General features: G+C 41.4%; 1 protein-coding gene and 3 non-coding genes across 6 annotated transcripts in view; 3 read left to right on the top strand and 1 right to left on the bottom strand.

The window, feature by feature from the left end:
- The window catches only part of LOC109475621 (ras association domain-containing protein 8-like), a 26475-nt gene extending 19578 nt beyond the window's left edge, over nt 1-6897 (top strand). For 2 of the 3 annotated variants that reach the window (XM_019776341.1, XM_019776342.1), the window contains 3 exons: nt 1865-3185; nt 3553-3609; nt 4554-6897. In XM_019776341.1, the coding sequence (XP_019631900.1) occupies nt 2081-3185; nt 3553-3609; nt 4554-4669 (1278 nt within the window). In that variant the 5' untranslated portion in view covers nt 1865-2080 and the 3' untranslated portion in view covers nt 4670-6897. The remainder of the gene's footprint in view (nt 1-1864; nt 3186-3552; nt 3610-4553) is intronic. The other variant, XM_019776343.1, reaches the window with a different exon arrangement.
- Nucleotides 6898-9337: 2440 nt separating this feature from the next.
- On the bottom strand, nt 9338-9409 carry Trnal-cag. Its single transcript has one exon. It is a non-coding gene; the product is annotated as a tRNA-Leu (tRNA).
- An 8823-nt stretch (nt 9410-18232) lies between these two features.
- On the top strand, nt 18233-18305 carry Trnak-cuu. The gene has a single exon. It is a non-coding gene; the product is annotated as a tRNA-Lys (tRNA).
- A 907-nt stretch (nt 18306-19212) lies between these two features.
- Trnak-cuu lies at nt 19213-19285 on the top strand. Its single transcript has one exon. It is a non-coding gene; the product is annotated as a tRNA-Lys (tRNA).
- Nucleotides 19286-20191: the final 906 nt, after the last annotated feature.

The following is a 20191-nucleotide window of genomic DNA, read 5'->3' on the forward strand; positions in this document are numbered from 1 at the left end:
CCTTGTCTGACCATTGCAGAAGTAAGTCATTGATATTGCCAGTTCTTGAAGTGGCTGGACATTAATTGATGGGCAGTAGACAAACATGTGGTGTTCTTGTTTATTTGTCCTATAATTAGGTGGTAGTGAAAGGGAGATAGCAGGTTTCACATGTTTATACAGGGGTATGGAGCCCTCCCCACTGACAGGACCTATGTAAAGTAGAATCATTTTTATATCCATAGTTGTAGAGGAGGATGCAAAAACAAGAAAAACATCCCCTCGTTTTTTTCTACTCATCTCCTCTGTCTAAAGGACCTGGATGGTTTCACATTCAAAATGGACAGGTTTGTATTTTGTATGCCTAACTTTCAGATACTTCTGTACTGTAGCTTGTTTTGTCTATGAGAATGCTTGTCATCCAGACATTACTGGCATATCCTGATATCTTTGCTGAACTGTTTCAATTCAGGCAACTATTGATCAAAATGACACAGCAACACCTAAGAATTTTCACTTGTTGCCTACTGGTACATATGGCAAATTCATAACCCAGTAATTGTATTCCACATAACAAATTTCATTGGGCTAATTTCAGATAGACATAAAAACATGTCTGACTGAAACCCTTCATTTTTATGGTTCACCCTGCCGTCATTATTCCTTCAGCTGTCTTAGTCCATATCTCTTGCACTAATAGGTTGTGATTTCCCTTGTGTCATTTGTGTCTTACAATAGTTACATGTACAGATAACACTGTAGATACAGATCTCCAAAAGATCTAGGTCAGACCCACAAGGTATGGAAATGGTGTTGACAGAAGCTGGAACAGACCTTCCTTTCAGGAGGATATTGAAGGGGTTTAGAAGGTTATAACTGACTGCACATGGGGTTTACTTTTGATCAAAATGTTCATATGAGGATTCAGAGTGGACAAGAGTTGTGTTATGATCACGTAATATTTGTGTGAAGAACAAATTTAGATGCATCATGTAGTATGTTAGAAGTAAAATGTTAGCTTTCATTGCTTTTGATGAATCAATGAATAAATGGTAGTAGACTTTTTTTAATACTATAAAAATCATTCTCCTCTGTTACTACACTGCCCTATGTGCTAACGTCCATGGCCATGTGTGAGTGTGGCTGTGGATTCTTCAGAAATGACTGTATCATACCAGACATCCCTCTGTGGGACCATTAGGCGTTGACAGGTTCAGATTCCATCATCCCCACTGGATATCCAATGGACTCTCTGCTGGTTGACAAAAAATGTGGCCCTGTTTAAATATGGGAATGTTGACCATGAGAAAAGATAGAAGACATTCCAATAGGTTTTGACCTTCTAGTTACTTACACAAGAACCTGAAGGGCTAGGGATGGTCTTTGTTGTATGACATTGTGAAAGGCTGCGTGACTCGAATCCTGTATTTTGGACAGAGCTGGCAGCATTGTGAAGTTATGGTTAGAAGAGCCTCCTTTTAGATCAATGTGGTACTGCAGAGTAGGTAGGAAGTCTGTAGCCAACAGACTACAACAACATATATATACACATCATATACACAATACAAAATAAGAGCGACACCCCAAATCCAAACCAAAAACCCCTACCCCTCACCGTGCCGGAGCCCTCAACTTATTGAGGTTGTGCACGTACGGGAAAGAAGAAGAAGAAGAAGAAGTCAAAGATGAAATCTCGAAATTTCAAACCTGATAGTATTTAGAGTTTTTATGAGTTTGTTGACACAACAAAAAAGACCGATGGTCTGATGTACTTTAAGTGGACCTAGAACAGAAATCTGCATATTAATGCCTACATTTTTTTCTTCTTATTGCTGGGTCAAGATATATTGCATCAAAATCTAATGGTTGCCGCATTATTTTCCAGATGACCTGATGAGGAGTCCTGTTCCTGTGAAGAACACTGTAGCTCCATCAACTGCTCAACACACATCAACAGGACCGCTTTAGCCAACATGTGACTTCCCAAAAGAGTTCCCTCCCTGATGAATTCTAGATGGAGCAGCATGAACTGTGAAGTGAATTCTGTGGAACTGCCTGCCTTGAATTCTGTGCAACTATTTTGTAACTAGAAAACAGCGAGATGGAGATGAAGGTGTGGGTTGAGGGTATCCAGCGTGTGGTGTGCGGCGTGACAGAGAAAACCACCTGCCAGGAAATCGTCATCGCCCTCGCTCAGGCCACGGGGAAAACCGGACGTTTCACGCTGGTGGAAAAATGGCGGGACATGGAGCGCCTCGTTCCACCCACGGAGGCGCCGTTCAAAAATGTTGCAAAGTGGGGCCAGTATGCAAATGACGTCACTTACTTCCTGCGTAAGTCGGGAAGCACAAAGAAGCGTCCCTCGTCGGCAAAACCCGCCCCGCCAGAAAGAACGTTCTTACGACAGAGCCTTCCTCCAAAGGCTGTGTCTAAAGAGGGATTTGCCAACCAACGAAAGGAGCCTCTGAGAAAGTCACTGAACTCACAGGTAAGTGCCAAAGCTGAGTTTGAGGCAAAAGAGTTTCAAGAAAAGGTGACCCATCATCCAGACAGGTCGTACGATGACCTGATGAAGATCGTGCGCTTCCAACAGGACAAGTTGAACTTTCAGAAGTGTCAGCTGACCAAGCTAGACTCTGAAATTCGAGACTACGAGCTAATGGAGGAGACGGTGTCCAGCAACCAAAGCCAGGAACTCGGCAGACTCGAATCTCTCGGGAAGGAGTATGAGAGACAGCTCCAGTCCCTGGAAATAGTGGAGATGGAACTGGCCAGGGAGCTCGCAGAACGGGACAGACTGCAGACAGACATCACCAGAGTTCAGTCGCAGATTGCCGACACGGAGAAACAGCTGCAGCAGTTCTTAGCAAAGGTGGACAAGCTGATGCAGGAAATAGACCAGGAGAAGGAGAAGCAAAAAATCAGTAATGAAAGTGCCAAAGAGCAGGAGCAGCAGCTGAGCGCAGAGATCCAGGACCTGAAGAAGGAGATTGCCCAGCAGCTGGAGGAGCACACCCGCTACACCCAGGAACTCTCCCAGGTGGAGGAGCAAATCAAAGATGTGGAAAATGAGATAAACCAGAAGAACAAGGACCTGGAGGTTTTGGGGAAGGAACTGAAGGATGTGAACTTCCAGGACTTTGTGAAGACTACAGGGTACATAGTGGAGGTGCCCCCAACAGCAACTAATGGAGATTCACCACCAAGTAAGTCAGACTCACTGTTCAAACTTCTCTTGTCTTGTCAGCTTCATCGATTACACATGTGTACAGATTTGAGGAATACAAGGAACACTCTGGCCTGGGGAAAGCAGCTTATAACATTTTCTGCATAATTGCTTCAATGCTTCAATAACTGCTTTCCCAAACTGCATAAGTGTTAATATTGGACTGACAGCTAGGTGACCATATTGCAGTTGTACAGTATGAGTGACAGTGTTGTTACACACATACCCTGTGCACAGATACCCTGTGTACAAATGTATTTGTTAGTCTACTGTGTATGTACTGTGCTTATTTCTGTGTGGTAGAGTTAATCCAGCAGTAGACTTTGACCCTCTGCTCTTTGTTGCAGTAGCAGATGTAGATGTGCCAAACAAAACTACACCGACACAAGACCCCAAGACACAGGGTGTGGCATAACTTTGTATACTGTCTGGATTTTAACAATGGTTTTTCTGGGCTATGGAAAAGTAACACTGCTGGAAACTGGACAGATTTATATCCTCTCTAACATTTGAGTTGGTGTTCTTTCAACTAAGTGAAAACTTTCATGGCTTAATTGGAACTAGATAATCCATTCCCCACCCACCCCCTTAATAACCCTGATCTTGCTGAGTGGGTAAGGCTGAGGAATAGATGACATTTTTGCGCAACCCTGCTCTTGCTGTTATGTCCAAAAGACTTTTGAAAGTATCTTTTGTCATTATGGACAGAATAATGGGAGTATATTTCTAGTGACTGCATTCCTCCTTCCTCTTCTGCCTTCAATTTTGTATCCTGCTGACATGTGATTGCACCTTTTCCTCTTTCTCCAAGCAAACTAAAGAAATTAACTCTACATTCTCCTCCTCCCTTCACAGTTTGAATTTTGAATCTTTTTGTTTGGACTTCCTTATCAACCACATTCTCCGCCACATTAATTATATTCACCCTTTATGTACAAACAGCTTACAGTGATGAGAAAAGTGAACTCTGCATTATCAAACCTTAGTCTTATTGTGTGACATCACTCTGCTTTCTGGCATAACTGATTAGCCTGACGTATGTCATCTCCCATCCAACATCCATCAACTCATTGTGAATGCTTCATTGTGAACAAATTTTGTGAATCTGATACTAAAAATCATCACCACATTTCAGAGTATACTGTACTGACTGAGCCTGGCTGTCATCATATTTTTTCATTACCTGGAAATAGGCGCTATTATCTGCATTGAAAACAAAGGACTTGAGTTTATGTTGTCATCCTGGACTATATCTTTAATAAGAAGACCTGTGTGTCTTATGGTCAGTGTGATTATTTCCATCTTTATAAAATGACCCCAGCTAATCCTACCTTCCTGTTTTCTTCAGACACGAAGACAGTTCTGGTGACATCACGGCCCAACAGTGCCAGGAAGATCCTGAACCCCCGGGAACTCCAGTCTGCTGTACCTACCACAAGAAACCCAGAGGGGATATGGGTGTAGGAGGAGAGGGGTCAGGGTAGAAGGAATGGCATTCACAGACTGTGTATCCCCAGGAAGAGAAACAGGGTCCAAATACAGGTGTATATCTCTGGAGTAGGTTTAACTTTAAGCACTCTGTCATCCAAGTCTGTTTAAATGAGGTTGATATGAATATAATACTTGCTGTTGTACAACAGTAATGTGCTGCAATTACATGTAGTGTACAAAGTGAAAGTTCACAAAATGTAGTCTTTCTCACTGAGACATGAGAACCATGAGATACTGGTATATGCTGTTACTGAGAAGTACTGCCCTCTAGTGATGTACATGTGAACTACAACTAGATACAACATACATGTATCTTCTTTTTGTTCATTCTTCTTCCAGGGAAAATTAAATTGAGTCAGTGTCTCTCTTCAGACTTCAGCGTCATATACATGTGTACTTAATTTTGACATGTTTGGTTTCCTGCCAATATGTTGTATCAAACAGATCATCCACTGAGACTACTGCCACAGGAAAATATTGACAATAGGTACATTTTTTGTAACAACTTCATATTGGAAAGATTACACGTCTTGTATGCACTTCTAGCTATCTGTATCCTTGTACTTAAGTAAAATCCAATCAATTTTATATGTTTTGTACTTAATAAGTCGCTGTATCAAGCACAATTGCTGATACTGCATGCTCATTATCATAATTTATGTATCAAATACTTTGTAATCCTTGTACATTTGTAATAATGTCATGTTCAATACGCTGTTTTATATGCCTGTAATTTTTGTATAGAAAATTTGTACAGTTTTTTTCTGTCTTGGTGGTTGTTGTACCATAAATGATGTAAGGCCCAACAGCTACCTAAGTTATGCATGTCTACATTGTAGTAAGCCTAAAGAGTGCAAGATACACAATAGACTCATAACTCATGACTGTGTCACTGTTTTCCATGATGCTGTGACAATTGTGAATGCAGACATGTATGTACAATGTAATCAACCTACATGTATGGACACACCATGAGAACTGAAGGGAGTGTATTACAATACTAATCATGTGTAGCATTGACCTGCTCATCTGCTGACTCCTATTTGGAGTAGTCTCATATTCCCAGTCATGTGGAAATAACATCATGTAGATTTTTTTAGCTATGCAGAAAAAGGAGTATGTCACTGTTTGTTGCCCATATAGTGCAGAACCTTATGTTGTTTTCTTATTGAACAGTTTCCATGACAGACAGGTATAGCATTCTTCTTAAAAATGTGGCTAGATTTTGAAGTGAGGTGTGGTCCCCCTATATAATATACAACGTAATAGAGCCAGCGATACCAAATTCACTTAATCAGCTTTATCATCATCTAATCTTGACAGGTTTAGTTTAACTAAAAAGCCATTGTTAGTACTTATATTCTGTTACACACATGTAAGACTTCAAAAAGGTTTTCTTTTTCTTTCCATGTACATGCATTGTATCAGTAATTGTGGTATTTACTTAGTAATCAGTTTCATGTATCCATTGTCTAGTTTTGATTATGCTTAACAAAGATACATATGATACACACTGTACACACATATTCAAAATCATATATAGACATATTTAACTTCACCTACTTAAACTTGTTTCAGTGTGTGGACTTCCAGTATTATGTGCAGTCTGAATCTGCATGCTGTAGTCAAAATACCAAATCAAATGCTGAAATTGAAATGTTTGTAGGAAAGGCTTTTTGGTGTGTAATGTTGCTTGGTCTCTTACTTTACACCTGATGCAGATATACATGTTGATCATACTTTCAATGTTGCAGCACCCATGATTGAAGGCTGTCCAGAAAACTTGATAATGATGTATCATATACATCCAGGGGTTCATATCTTCTTTCAGCAGGACTATATTCCATACTCAGAAGTATTACTTGCTGACAGACACAAAATCTCCTTTGTTTTTGAGGTTAAAAGCTGAAATACTGACATGGACGTATAATTCTTATGTGGAATGTAAACCATATAGCTACATGTATGCAAACACATATTCCCTGCATATTTTCAATGCTCAGATATTGGTTGTATTTTTACAATTTGTAAAGTTTGGGGTGAGACATATTGGCCATTCAAAGTGTGTGGTAACTATTCTACCAGGCAACATGTTGAAAACTGAAGATAGGTGAAAAATGTAATTCGAAATGTGCCAAAAAATGTAGCCCAGTCATACATATCACATCACTACCATGCTGTCTTGCAATAAAAACTTGAAATACTCCTTACACAATTCTCTTGGATATTCTTTTTTTCCAGATAGGGCATACTGTATTGCTAGACTTACTAGAGCTTTCTACTATTACATGTAAATTAAGTGATGCTTTTGATCCAAAGTGGTAGAGGAACACTATTTGACACGCAAATGTAAGGCACAATGTGTGTGTGTGTTTTCAAACCCCTGTGGTATAGTAATCACAGAAGCGTGCTGTTCTTTACCCTGACGCTAGGCGGTGTCGTAATATGAATATTCTGCATCACCGCCTGGTTAGTGTGTAGCCTGAAATCCAGCGTTTTGTTTGGTAGGTTCGATCCCAAAAATTCGCTCTCCCATCTATAGCTAACAAACCTGGATTCCAGGCTAGTCAGTGTGTGTAGCCATAACGCACCTTCACCTAAATACCGGGACACTCCCATGCACCAACACAAAGGTCAATGCTACAAATATATAGGAAAACCTTCAAGTTGAGGCATCGTTCAATGTGACACGCGGTATCTTTGGAAGTGCTCCAAGCCGCATATAGATAAATCCAGCCGGGGTTGCAAATTGTATATGCCGTTGGGTTCCCATGCAGTCCAGGGTTCACTGAATCAGTCATTGCCACTCGCTCATAGAACGGAGACATATTAAACTGGTGGCTACAGTCTGTCCCGTCCTTGGGACACAATACGGTGACTGGGGCAAAGATTTTAAGTTAAGACTCCAAACTGTATACTTTGTAGCCAACTTTATCAAATTTTAATTCATATAAACTGCGATTTAATTCATATAAACCTCAAGCCTCAGATTCAACAGTGGATTGCCCGTTATTATATACAGTTGTTGACAGCTGTGGTACATATTCATAGCCTGGATGGCACCCGTTTTAGCTTTAGTACCCTCTCTCGGTTGACGTTCGCTCGGTCGATTGGCAGGGAAATGGCATTGAACTGGGCACAACGCAGAGCTTGTGAGAAACGATAATGATTCGTTCCACAGAGGCACAGTCTGTTCTCAAATTTCCGAGTTTGTGGTCGAGGTGGAATATTCACATGTATTCATAATCTTTCATTGGGTGAAAACTACAAGAAAGAAAGGGTGCCATCTGTGTAGGTATGCATATGTAATGTACGTCTGAATAGCTGTTACATTCTCCGTGAGGCCTCGGGGGGAGTAGCCTTTATAATTTTCAAGAAGACATCGTTGTTAATTCCCTGTCGGAAAGTGTTGGCAACTGGGCGTCTTGAGTTCTTTCTTCTCTAAGCGCTGTTCTTATGTGCCTGTTGGAAGTTTTCTCCGCCTACATCGCGCTATTGATAGACTTATCAATTCTTACGTAACCAGCGTCCTTGGGAGTGTGGCTAGCTGGCCTTCCCTTCGCCACTGTCCCTGAAAATAGGCCAAATATATGCTGCGCACCTAGCACCGAGCGTCTGTATCGCAGCTGTGACGTTGACCCCTGTTTACAGCATTTGCACATCCGGCTGGTGCTCATTTCGTAACGGCATATACGTGTGTGTAAAATTAGTTTTGTCGCTGCTCATGCGGTTTCTTTCCACGGAAAACGTTTTGGCGTAAAGCTTAGCTAAACGGGAGAATTTCAGTTTAAATAGAAAATAGAGGAAAACGACTCGATTAGTGCAATTCTAAAGAATATTGTGACATGTCGCATGTATTTGTATGATGCATGCAATGAAGAAAAATGGCTATGGCTGGTTCAAGGTGACCAGCCTGTAATGGACAGATGTATACATCTAAAGACATTTACATTTAGCGCTGATATTCAAGTTCCCTAAAAATGTTGCATATAAGGTTAGATTTAGTAATACAAGTTGATAATTCACAAATTTGTCTACACCCGATGTTTACTAATTTTGACTATGTACAAGTACACAGTATTTCAACAACATGATAGACATGTATGGACTAAACTGGACAAGGAAATTGTTCATCGTGAATATTCAGCTTTACTTATAGCCAGTGACGTCACCAGACTTGTCGTAGCGTCGTTATTTGCGTCAGAGGACTGAAATTGACGGCCACCTGATTATTAGTATAGACATACAGGACCTTCTGCGCACCAACACAACATAAAGTAGAAATATAGACGATGAGCTTTATGATAACACGCATCAAACGTGTACTAGTATTTTGTGTGGTAACTTTCCTCCATGTCAAATACACCTAACGCTAGTAGCAGTGGCCAATATCATTTACTTCACGTGTACGTCAACGAAGCATAGCATTACAATATACAACCCTGGCTGTTAATCAAAACAAGCAGTTCATCCAAGAAGGTCCAATCAGGTCCGTCAAAATTACGCGCTTTTCCTGAATTTTGAGGGACGCAGGCAAGGCTATATAATATAGTCGATATACTATATACCGTGTAATACAATTACCTTTGTTATGAAATGTGACAAAACTGTTAGCTGAGGGAAACAGTAGCGTATCCTGTGTAGCAGCGGGTGGTTTCGATCCACCGACCTCTGGGTTCTGGACCCAGCACGCTTCCACTGCGCCACACTGCTCGTGCTAGGACACACCACACTCAATTTTTGAAAACTTAACCCCTACTGCTGTTATTGAATCCTTTGTGCAACAAAATGCGAGATTATGATTCAAAATGATAACTACGCAAAATATGAAGAGGGCTCCACACATTGATATTTTCTTTTCGCCATCTTGGACAGCGTTGTTGATGATGATTGGCAGGTGTATGGTACAACACGGATGTATGTGTGGGCGGGTGTTCAGTATTTTAATACAAAATAGTTACTCCATTGATATTAAGTGCAATGCACCCAGTGCAATTACAGGGCGAAAGAACAAAGCCTATTTTGGAAAAGCTTCTAGGAAATCTGTGCGGATATTGACATTAACTGCCATTTCATAGTACAGTTTCGTCGTCATTCCATACTTCTGGCGCTTGAAATAGCCCAGAAAGTGTTCTAAGCCACGTGAGGAGTCCATATTGTCTATCGATACGGCCCATAAATAGCTTAAACCAGCATATTTCAACCACACAAAACTGTTTTCCGTCAGTGACATCACATTTTTGCCTCACAGATGTCATCATGCTAGTATGGGATAGGATTGATTCAACCTACCACATTAAAAGAATGACCAGAAAATTGAGTTTGAAAATCCGGCTTTGCCGCCCTGAAATTGCATTGGATACGTTTAAAATATCATTGTCGTCACGTCCTACTCTCCAAGCAGAGGTGTGGGTTTTGGTTTATTTTTGGCATGTTTTTGGGGGCCTTTTTTATCGGGCTTTCTTTTTTTGCACTGGAATCTTTTTTTTTTCATAAAAAACTTCCAGTGCAAAAAAAGAAAGCCCCATAAAAAAGCCTAAAACACGCCAAAAATAAGCCAGAACCCACACCTCTGCTTGGAGAGTAGACACGTCCCCGAAGGTGGCATGTCAGCCATCACGCACCCTCTCCCCCGGGAATTCCTGCATTGACTTCATCTGGAAAAGGATATCCGAGTTCATTCAAGCTATATCATAGGGTCATGGACAGGTAGAATAAAGGTGTAGAGATACTTTATTATTCGGCATTGTGTTGTATTTTGTGCTGTATTGTATTCTGCTGCACATGTACTGTGAGTATCAGGGTCGTATCACATCATTTTTCTGGATGTTGAATGCGTTGTGTCATGTAAGGTAATATTAACAAGGTATTAGAAGTATCATCATGTAATTAAAGTACCATAGAAACATGTGCACTAAATTATGAGTGAAACGTCAAGGGGAGCAGGAAACCGAGAAGAGTGAAGAAAACTGGTTGTTATATCGTCATGGCTGTGGTGCCAATACGGTCGATAGAGAAGACAAGAGAGATCTTCACAAGTTCTCATCGAACCATAGGCTGATCATCAATATCATGGATAGCTTCATGCATCATAAATGATGTCAGTCGCTGCATTCTACAGCGTGCCCTGTGCCATGTCATATCAGGTTATACCGTCGGAGATTATGTCAATGCTAACGCGTTCGGCCTTGAGAAGCTGGGCCTTGCGGTTACCAAGGACATGAATCGTCTATGAAACCTCCTCAAAGCCTAAGCAGCTGTAAGCGATTTTACCCTTACCTCAGACGGAGACACTTGTAACAAAGTTGGCATTTATTGGGAGACAGAATTTTGATGATGGTGAACTCACAAATTTTGTCTATTACACACAAACACCTCCCGAATGCCCCTTTCGTAGTACTTTTTCTCCGTGCAACGTGAATGCCTACGATACGGACTCAGGTTGTCAAACTGGCAACCATTTATTGTTCCAGAAGGCGTTTTAAAAGGTTGTTATGGACTTCGTCCGTTCATACACGTGCACACATGGCCCACCCCTAACACTACTAACAGACTGCTACCCGAACCCGCGTCTAACCCCTACTTCACAGGCCCACATGCTGTGGCAAGATTGTCAACACTGACCCGGTTGAACAAACGCATCAACACCGGCATTGCCTGAAGGTAGTATCACACGTATGACAGAGGCACTTACCTGACACGCCTTACCTGTATCAACTTGTCCATGTTCCTATGGCAGCCGGACGATGTGTTCCATTTATAATGGTTCCTGAGTCTTCAGTAATGACTGCAAAAGCTCTCTAAACGTCTATACATACACCTAGACTACACTGGAGAAATTATTTGGTACTGATCTTGATCACGAAGCCAGCAAGTGGTCTTGTTCATTGTGAATAGTCTCGTTAACCAGACGACTCCTTCAAGTATGTATTACAATCTTCCCTGAAGGCCGAGCCTGCACCAGTGATGCGGAACTCCGGCTGCCAGCGAGGCTTTTTGGCGACCTGGCTTCCTTGTTAAGGTGAGCCGAGGAGGCCAGCCAGTTGTCACAGAAAGAAGGGAAACACAACGACTTAGCCTCCCCTAACATCTGCTTGAAGATTATGCCGACTATTCATGACTGACTGGCGGTGACCTCGACTTGTTTACAACTCGCTGCATTTGTAACATGGCGGGGTCAAACTCCAATAGAGCGGGCCGTTTTAGTACGCAACGCGACATCAAACTAACATCATTTGCCAAAATGAACAGAATTTTCAGTTCTGACTGTATTCTTTCAATTTTCCTTTCTTTCCGGAAAATAGTCTTCACACACTGAAATCTATCACTACCACCAGGGATCATAGGAAAACAACAAAAGGAACGGACATGTAAGAATAACCTCGGTGGAAGGTTGAACACCTTGCAATGGTAACTGATCTTGCACACGTGAACAGCTGGTAAATCTACCTTGAAAAACTAGACGAAGGTTCAGACTTTCTTTATCAGACTATCATCAAAGATACAGGGTTGTAGATGCTGGTGACATATTACTTTCCTGGGAATTATTTTGCGTAAATCAAAACGTTTATGTTGCCTAGATTGTTTGCTCACAGTCACTGCATGAGATTTAAACTCTCTATGTACTGATATTTTGATGAATGCTTTTCATGTTCCATGTTAGCAACCTTACATTACATCTCAATATTTACTACTCTGTATAGACCCGGGGATAAACTAGCTTTAAAATCAGAAAGTGTCCATGTGTATGGGCTGAGTAAAATGCGTGTTGTAAGGCCATCAAAGGATTTTATACTGCTGGTAGTTTAACATTGGTGTTCATAGAAACATATTTTTCGAATTCAAGGAACTGGGCTATACTGCTGCCAGTTTCCAAGATATTCCAGTATCAATACATAGATCTTAGAGAGCTGTATCATGTCAACTCTGCTGTTGTCAACTAATCTAACTAAGCCAGGCCTCTGACTAATTTAGTTGAACATTGTGTATGCCAAATGGGTGCAAGGACATCCATTCACTTAGTGACAATTGAATCAGAAGGATTGGTTTCCATCGACTCCATTTGAAAATTGAACAGAAACCTCGTCATTTCAAACCAACACCTGATGAAATCGCTGAATACCATTTACTTGATGTTGAAATAAATTGCTTCGGTTACACTGGAAGGGTTGAACATTCGCCTACAAAACGTTTTAAAAAGGGCAATTTTACATCCAAATTCACCTGAAATGACCAGAATCTGTATGCTACTACACCTATCAATAACTGTACATTTTGCTGCCAGTAGATGTTTTGGCTATCACCTACCTTGACCCGTGCAAAATATAGTAGTGTACATGTTGGCAAGTTGGCCAGGTTTCAAGTGTAAACAAAGGTAACGAACCCTAACCCAAAGTACACAGCAAGGAAATGCTTATAAATGTCTACAAAATGAATAGCCATTTGTACAAGATGCTTAACATCCAGAAAATCATTCATAGTGGTACTTTATAGTGCCAAATTCTTTTTATACGCTTCAGGTACATTATGTGGTATTTCATTAAAAAATTGTAAGAATGACAAGCGTCATCCGAGTAAAATTGCTCTCATGATTCATCAACAACGTTGACCAGGCAATTAGTGAATTACATACAACATTCTGCAAAGAACCCCGTGTCTCTTGGAGCTTACCTGATCTTCCCAGATGTAGAAAATATTTAGATAATTTTAACAGTTTGAAAACTTAAGCTGTATAAACTGATTTATTCTCTGAGCATAGATTTAAAATTTAAACTCAATCTTACTTACAGAAGTCAATGTCCGTGTTACCAGTACAATGTCAAACATTTTGAACCAAAAAAAGAAAGAGACTCAATGCAATGTTCAAGGGCCGGGCATCAACCTTGCATTTGAAACGTTTACCACGGGCACAGTCTTATAAAATTCAATGTCTGAGATAAATATGTATCGGTATTCAAATTGAAGTATGTCTGATTACTTAAGACATAGTTTTGCTCCGTTACTGACGAATCATATTGCAGTTTATCCGGATGCTTTGAAATACACATGCAGACGGGCGTATTCAACAAGTAGAAATTTCCTATGAGCTGAATAAAATTGTATAGATGTCAACAAATCTCCAGATTGATCGAAATGACGAATAATTTCTGTTTATCTTGGAGTTACATCTATGCCATTACTGCACTTGTTCGAAATGATAGTTTACAGGTGTAACGGTTGCTCTATGTGCCATCATTCCAACGAAAAAAGATACTGTGTGAGTTATGTCCGTAGTTTCAGCATCCATTTGCCGTGAAAAATTGTTCTACCTACCTAACTAAGTCTTTTCCTTTAGTTTCGCGTATTTTCCTGCTTACTACATGTTGTTAGTTTTTTTTCATTGAAATGTCTACTCTTTAAATGAATAGATATTTGAATCTTTCAGTAGCTAACGTTTCAGGCGTCTCAGAACAGATTGTAGAGAACGGTGGTTTGTCCATCGACGACTTTTTGGCCGGTGCATCAGCCGCTGTCACACGCACAGGAGAAGGACTGACATCACATCTTGCGCGCGAAACAGAGGCGAATGCCACCGACCAACTACGCATGTATGCCGACACCACCCCGGCCCACAGCCCGACATGGCGCGCCGCTGGAATCTATAGCACGTCGGCCGGAAGCCAGCAGCACAATGGCGGGACTGGGAGGGAGGGGAGGGGGGAGGGCTGGGCCAGCACCTTACAACAGGTCCTTCCAATAGATCCCTCCCAACGTTACATAAAGGCGACGTTTTCTAGGTTAATCTCGTCTTCCCCGTAAATTCAAGTTTTGGTACAAGAGGGAACTTTAATACCATTCAGTCTTCATACGGAAACTTGCAATGTGATATTTTGTTGCATGTATGTATGTTCAGTGACATGACGCCATTGAAGAATGGTAGACCATGACACCGTATGCAGTGCCTTGTGTATCAGCTTTTCAGCTTTTGCCACTGAACCTCAGTCATCAAAATTGTTTCAACAAGATGAACACAGTCATAGAACAGGCAAAGCTGTTCAGTGAAATGTTTGTTATACTAAATTTGACATAGAAACTTTTTCACTTTATTTACAATCTCGCCCTTTGTGTGTATGTATGGATCAATTGTACTGTCCACAGCAGACGAATATAATTCGCCCTTCGTCTACAAAAAAAGCATGCCAAAACCTAACTCCTTTCTAGACATTCTGACGGAATTGGTTCAACTCTAATGACTATTACTAGACTATACTCGTATAACTCTTTAGCCTCTAACCATGTAGTAACAAAGAGTGTAGTAAGAATTAGATGCTAGTACCAATCTAGTTTGATCATGAATACCACAAGGTTAGAAAAATCAACGTGCTCGAGCTCAAGACTATTTTCACGAAGATTCACCGCTAAACAAGTTTCTAGTAGAACATTTTCAATCATTTCGTTCCTTTCGACGTATCCAGTGGAAAAGCTCTTGTATCACTATAGGAGAATACAGACGAAATGAATGTAGTTTCCTACATGTATTTTTAAAAACGCAGAAGAATTCTCAAATAAGGCCGAGATTTTCATAATCTCTTTCGAACAATTCTCTCTTGCATATAAAATAAATGTGTCTCGTCACTGTAGAATATATGTATTCTTCAAAGTCTGTTTTTGTGTCCCTTTCTTAGCCTAGGCCTGTCGAAATGTATTTATTTTTTCAAGTGATGTTAACACTTTTTTGAATCTCACCCATTCGCCTTCCTTACCTTATCTTAGCACAATTGTAAACATACGTAAACCATATATCACATAAGTCGTCACAGCATAAAGGTCTAAGCGTTAAGGTATATAGAGCAGGCTTCATACGTGTTTTTTAGGGAAAGGAGTAATTCATACGACCATAAAGACAAGGATAGTGTAGGGAACAAAAATTCAAGATGGCGCCCATTGCTCTTGACAGGTGGTGGAATAACCAACCATTTGTTCGTCCTCGTTTGCATAGAAGCCAGACATTCCGAGTTGATGTCGCATTTACGTCGCTTGTTGATTACCGACTTCTAGACAATACATACATAATGTTCTTTGTATGACATAACCCATTAAAACTCTTTCACCTGCAGCTAGCGCTGACAAGAAACCATTTCATGCTACATAGAAAATATACTGTATAGCCTAGTCACTTACCTTGGCTTAGGAGGCTTCTTTCATTACTTTTTCATGCACTTCTCTCTCAGTGGTATACATTTAAGAATGGAGTTGTACAGTGAAATTTTGGGGTTACGTTTGGATGGATATTTCGTTTCATTTCGTTTCTTAAGCACATATAACCTTAAAGAAAATGGCGGGAGAACCGCCACTACATCCGATTTAGAACCATTAAAGCCTGATAATGATCAGGATTATTTCCAGATAAGTAGTAAGTTTTGTCTATGATTACATAGATTTAGCTCTTTTAACTTTCTTGCTCATCAAAATGTTGAGTTTGACGATCAAAAAGGTTAAACATGGACTCAACATTCGCGATGTACTTAAATCTTACAAAAATAGACAATGGTCCTCTGCTATTCCCCGCAACACTGTGTACAGTATGGCGCTCCTTTTGCTGAAGGCACATGCCCAACCACGTGGCGTCAACTGCGCTCAGTTTTACCTCTTTACACAGTGACAAACACCGCGGCACACAATCCCCGCTTTACGCCGAAATATTAGCGAGAGTTGTAGCTAAAAAGCGAAGGAAAAGAGTAAAAAAATTTACCCGCCAAGTGCCCCTCTGTTGGCCGAAGACGCAAGAGGCCGCCGCTTCTGTCAGGTGTCGGATTACCAAGATGGATGACTTTGGCCTTGACCCCACCACGTGGGACCTCTGCCCCGGAATTCTACGCCCAAAATTGTCGCTTTTTGCTCAGGTTTTACCTTAGTAAAGATATTCCATTCCCTCTGTATAGCTGCGCCATTTTGTGTCCCAGTGTCTCGAAACTAGGCCACGATAACCCCGATTGACTCCCATACGTATATAAGATGTTCCTTACTCTTGGTGGTGAAAATTTGCCACAGTTCCCTTCCACACATCAGAATCGACTGCAGTATTAATCAGACGTTCCCTAACAACTGCATGGTCACCAACGGTGGAGAAATTCTGGCGAAAATCGCGAAGGCAGCGGACGGAAAGAAAATCCTTCCACCACTGTCACCAGAACTGGGGCACGCTATCCTCGCACGACCCGGGGCGTCCCTGAATCTAGTTCACGGACCTGTCGGAGGCGGTTCCACGCAGTTCCTGCCAAAGTCTGGCTACCTACCCGTCCTGGGCGCTCTCCCCGCGGTTTTACAAGCTTCTCGAGGAGACAAAGGGTGGCGGTGGTGACCCAACGGGCCTCGCTTCTGAAACGGCACACGTTTAGCACGTCACGCACGTCCCGATCTGAGAATTATGGGTAAATTGTGTGGCGCGTCAGATCAAGTTCAACCTGCGCATCAGAACGAGGCTAATCGGTCAACCAACGTGTACGTCACCAGTCTCTGACGTCATGGCATGTGACTGCCATCCCTAAAAAAATAGACTCGCATTCAACTTCGAAGCGCTAAATATTGATAGTATATTGTATACGTGCCGTAAGCAAACGTCACATGCACGCAAACACACAAGCCTAGTCATGGGGTATAGTCAAAAAGTACTCCCCGATCAAATCTTGCATCATTTCACCTTGAAGTGGAGGCATTACAGACAAAGCCAAAATGTTTGGTATTTTTAAGGGGTAAAACTGCCCATGTGTCCAAACAGAAGATTAACAAAAATAAACAAACCAACAACAACGACCTTTGCAAATAATAAGTCACGAACAATGCATGCGCACGGCAGAGCGAAGTTAACTAGTGTAGTGTAAACTACAGAAGCTCTGTGCTATACCGATATGTAAATGAGAGTAAACAAATAGTGTGATGGAAACACCGCGGATGTTTTTTTTCCACAAGATTAGTAATATGTGTTTGATATTATCCTTAGCGTAAAATAAAGGTGACAATGTATAAAATGCAATATTTATTTATAAATATCAATATAAAGAAGAAATATCAATTATGCTTCATCTCAAACTTGACGTAGCCTGGGTTCCAGACCCATAGCACACTGGACACAAATATCTCAGTGAGCCTGGCACGCTGAGATATTTTGTGTCCAGTGTGCTTTGGGTCTGGCATCCAGGCTAACTTGACGAAGAGCCTTTCTAGATTGGAATAATGGGCGGAGCTCCGGATACTGAAGCCGTGGTAGTTCGAAGAAGGAGCTGGTAAAGGACTGCTAATCTCTGTCAGTCCGCAATTATCTATCTATAGGGGAGTCGAGTACATTATCAGAGGCACGCTAGCGCTAGCATGGTGATAATAGTTATTACCAAGTCGTTATCTGCATGTCGCTTCTGTCTATTGCAATGGCGCCACCTGGCGAAAGTTCTGTGCGTGTCATGTGTTATAAAACGCCCAAGTTGCTCACGGAGTTGACGCTGACGCATTGGAATTTTATTGAGGGAGAAAGTCCAACTTTGGTTTTTCTTTCCAAGTCGCGCCCGGTTAGCTCAGTCGGTAGAGCATGGGACTCTTAATCCCAGGGTCGTGGGTTCGAGCCCCACATCGGGCGAATTGCCCAGCGCGGCAGGTGTATTTTTGCTACCTTAAGCCACCATACATGAGTATGGGTCAGCTAGTCTGGCCAGTGGCTCTCAGAGATTCTCATTTCAAATCTAAGAAACGAATCAAGGAGGTGGAAGAGACCGGGAAGAGTTGTTATGATGTTCTTTTCTTATAAAATGGGAAGACCGATGAAATCTGACAACGCGCCATCAATCGTGCTTACCCGGTTTGAAGATCTGCACACGTAACCTGACGATAAAAACTTGTAGTACGTCCCCGCTCTATGGTCTGAATACTAGTCACTAAGATAAGTCACATACAAAATAGTGCCGCACATCAGGTGTACATTTAATAGCGCTATTAAAGTTTTCTATATGATATATGTATGCGGGGATGTGTGAGCCACGGCAGAAACTTTGCCCTCCAGTGACCCCAGTTGAGTTGGCGCGTAGCAGTCACGTGATCTATTTGGCGGGAATTTTTGAGAATTTTGGCGCGGTAAAAGTGCCTGGGGAGGGGGGCAGTTTTCCTCGCCATTTCTCGGGCAATCCATGAGAGATTCTTACTTCTTAGCTTCAAAAGGTGAATGAAACCAGGTCTCTGTAAGGATACGGCAATCCGATGTTCACTGAAAACGCAACTTCTCTTTTTAACTTTGACACTAAATTTTGTGTTTAATTAACCCGTCTGGCGTCCGTCCAAAGGAGGGCAGCTGGCACGGTTACTGCTAACGTTACATGTACGTGAGCGGGGAGGGGCTGAGGAACAGGGAACAGGTTTGTTATTCCCGTTTCCAAAGTCGTATCTTAACTGTATTTAACTGTATAACTGTACTATATATTACATAAATAGCCCAGACCTGGTTCGTGATTTTTAAACGATATAATTATCAAGGTGACCGCATAGGTATGAATGCCCGGTTAGCTCAGTCGGTAGAGCATGGGACTCTTAATCCCAGGGTCGTGGGTTCGAGCCCCACATTGGGCGGATACAAATTTTTTCCTCTCTTATTATTGGGTGGCAAAACTCAGGCTTCAAAGTTAATTTTCTGGTCATTATTTTAGTGTAGTAAAGTTGGATCAACCCTATCCTATCATGAGCATACTAATTTCTGTATATGTGAGGCAAGTTAAATATATGGCAGTAATATGTCAATATCAGACACCGTCATCAAAAATATTTTTGTTCAGTTGCCGCCCTGAAATTGCATTGGATGTCTTCAACGCTCCCTATGTGTTAATTCTTAATGATCTCATGTGTTCGTACAGGATTACATCGACCAAGCCTGAAGCCGCTCTACTTCTGCCTTCCACATGACACACACGCACATGGCAGAGGCAATGATCTCATATTATATTAAATGATCGGAAAAAATCACAACCATACTGTAAACCGAAGGACGTCGCATTTTCTGTTATGTTTATATATGTTTATATCCAACCCAACATATGTACATTTATGAAAGAGAGAGTTCCGTGTATTTTATTGGAACATTATAAAGGACCAATACGCTCATTCATCCCCTTCATCTTTTTCTACACATGCATTCCGTGAAATGCCGCCTGTCGTTAAGCCGCTATTGCCGATGATTGGCGCAAATTGAGTTGAAACTATAAAGCAATGTGTTTGGAATTATTTTCTGATTGAAACATTTTAATGCTGCCTTTGTAGTCTTGATTGGTCTGCAATATTTCTTCGCCAGATTTTCTATTGAAAACAAATCAGTTAGATTCATTGTTTTTGTTCTCCCTAATTGCGTCTACAGAGTGGATTCTTTAATATACCATTCTTCGGTTCTTGGTTTTCACACGCACGCAGCCGACAGTTAAGTTCCGTCATACATTTCTCGACATGTGTATGCTTTGCCCATGACGAAACACGTTGTGTGCCTCC

This window comes from Branchiostoma belcheri, unplaced genomic scaffold (assembly GCF_001625305.1).
Source record: "Branchiostoma belcheri isolate BF01 breed outbred unplaced genomic scaffold, Haploidv18h27 scaffold34, whole genome shotgun sequence".
NCBI classification, from domain to species: domain Eukaryota; kingdom Metazoa; phylum Chordata; class Leptocardii; order Amphioxiformes; family Branchiostomatidae; genus Branchiostoma; species Branchiostoma belcheri.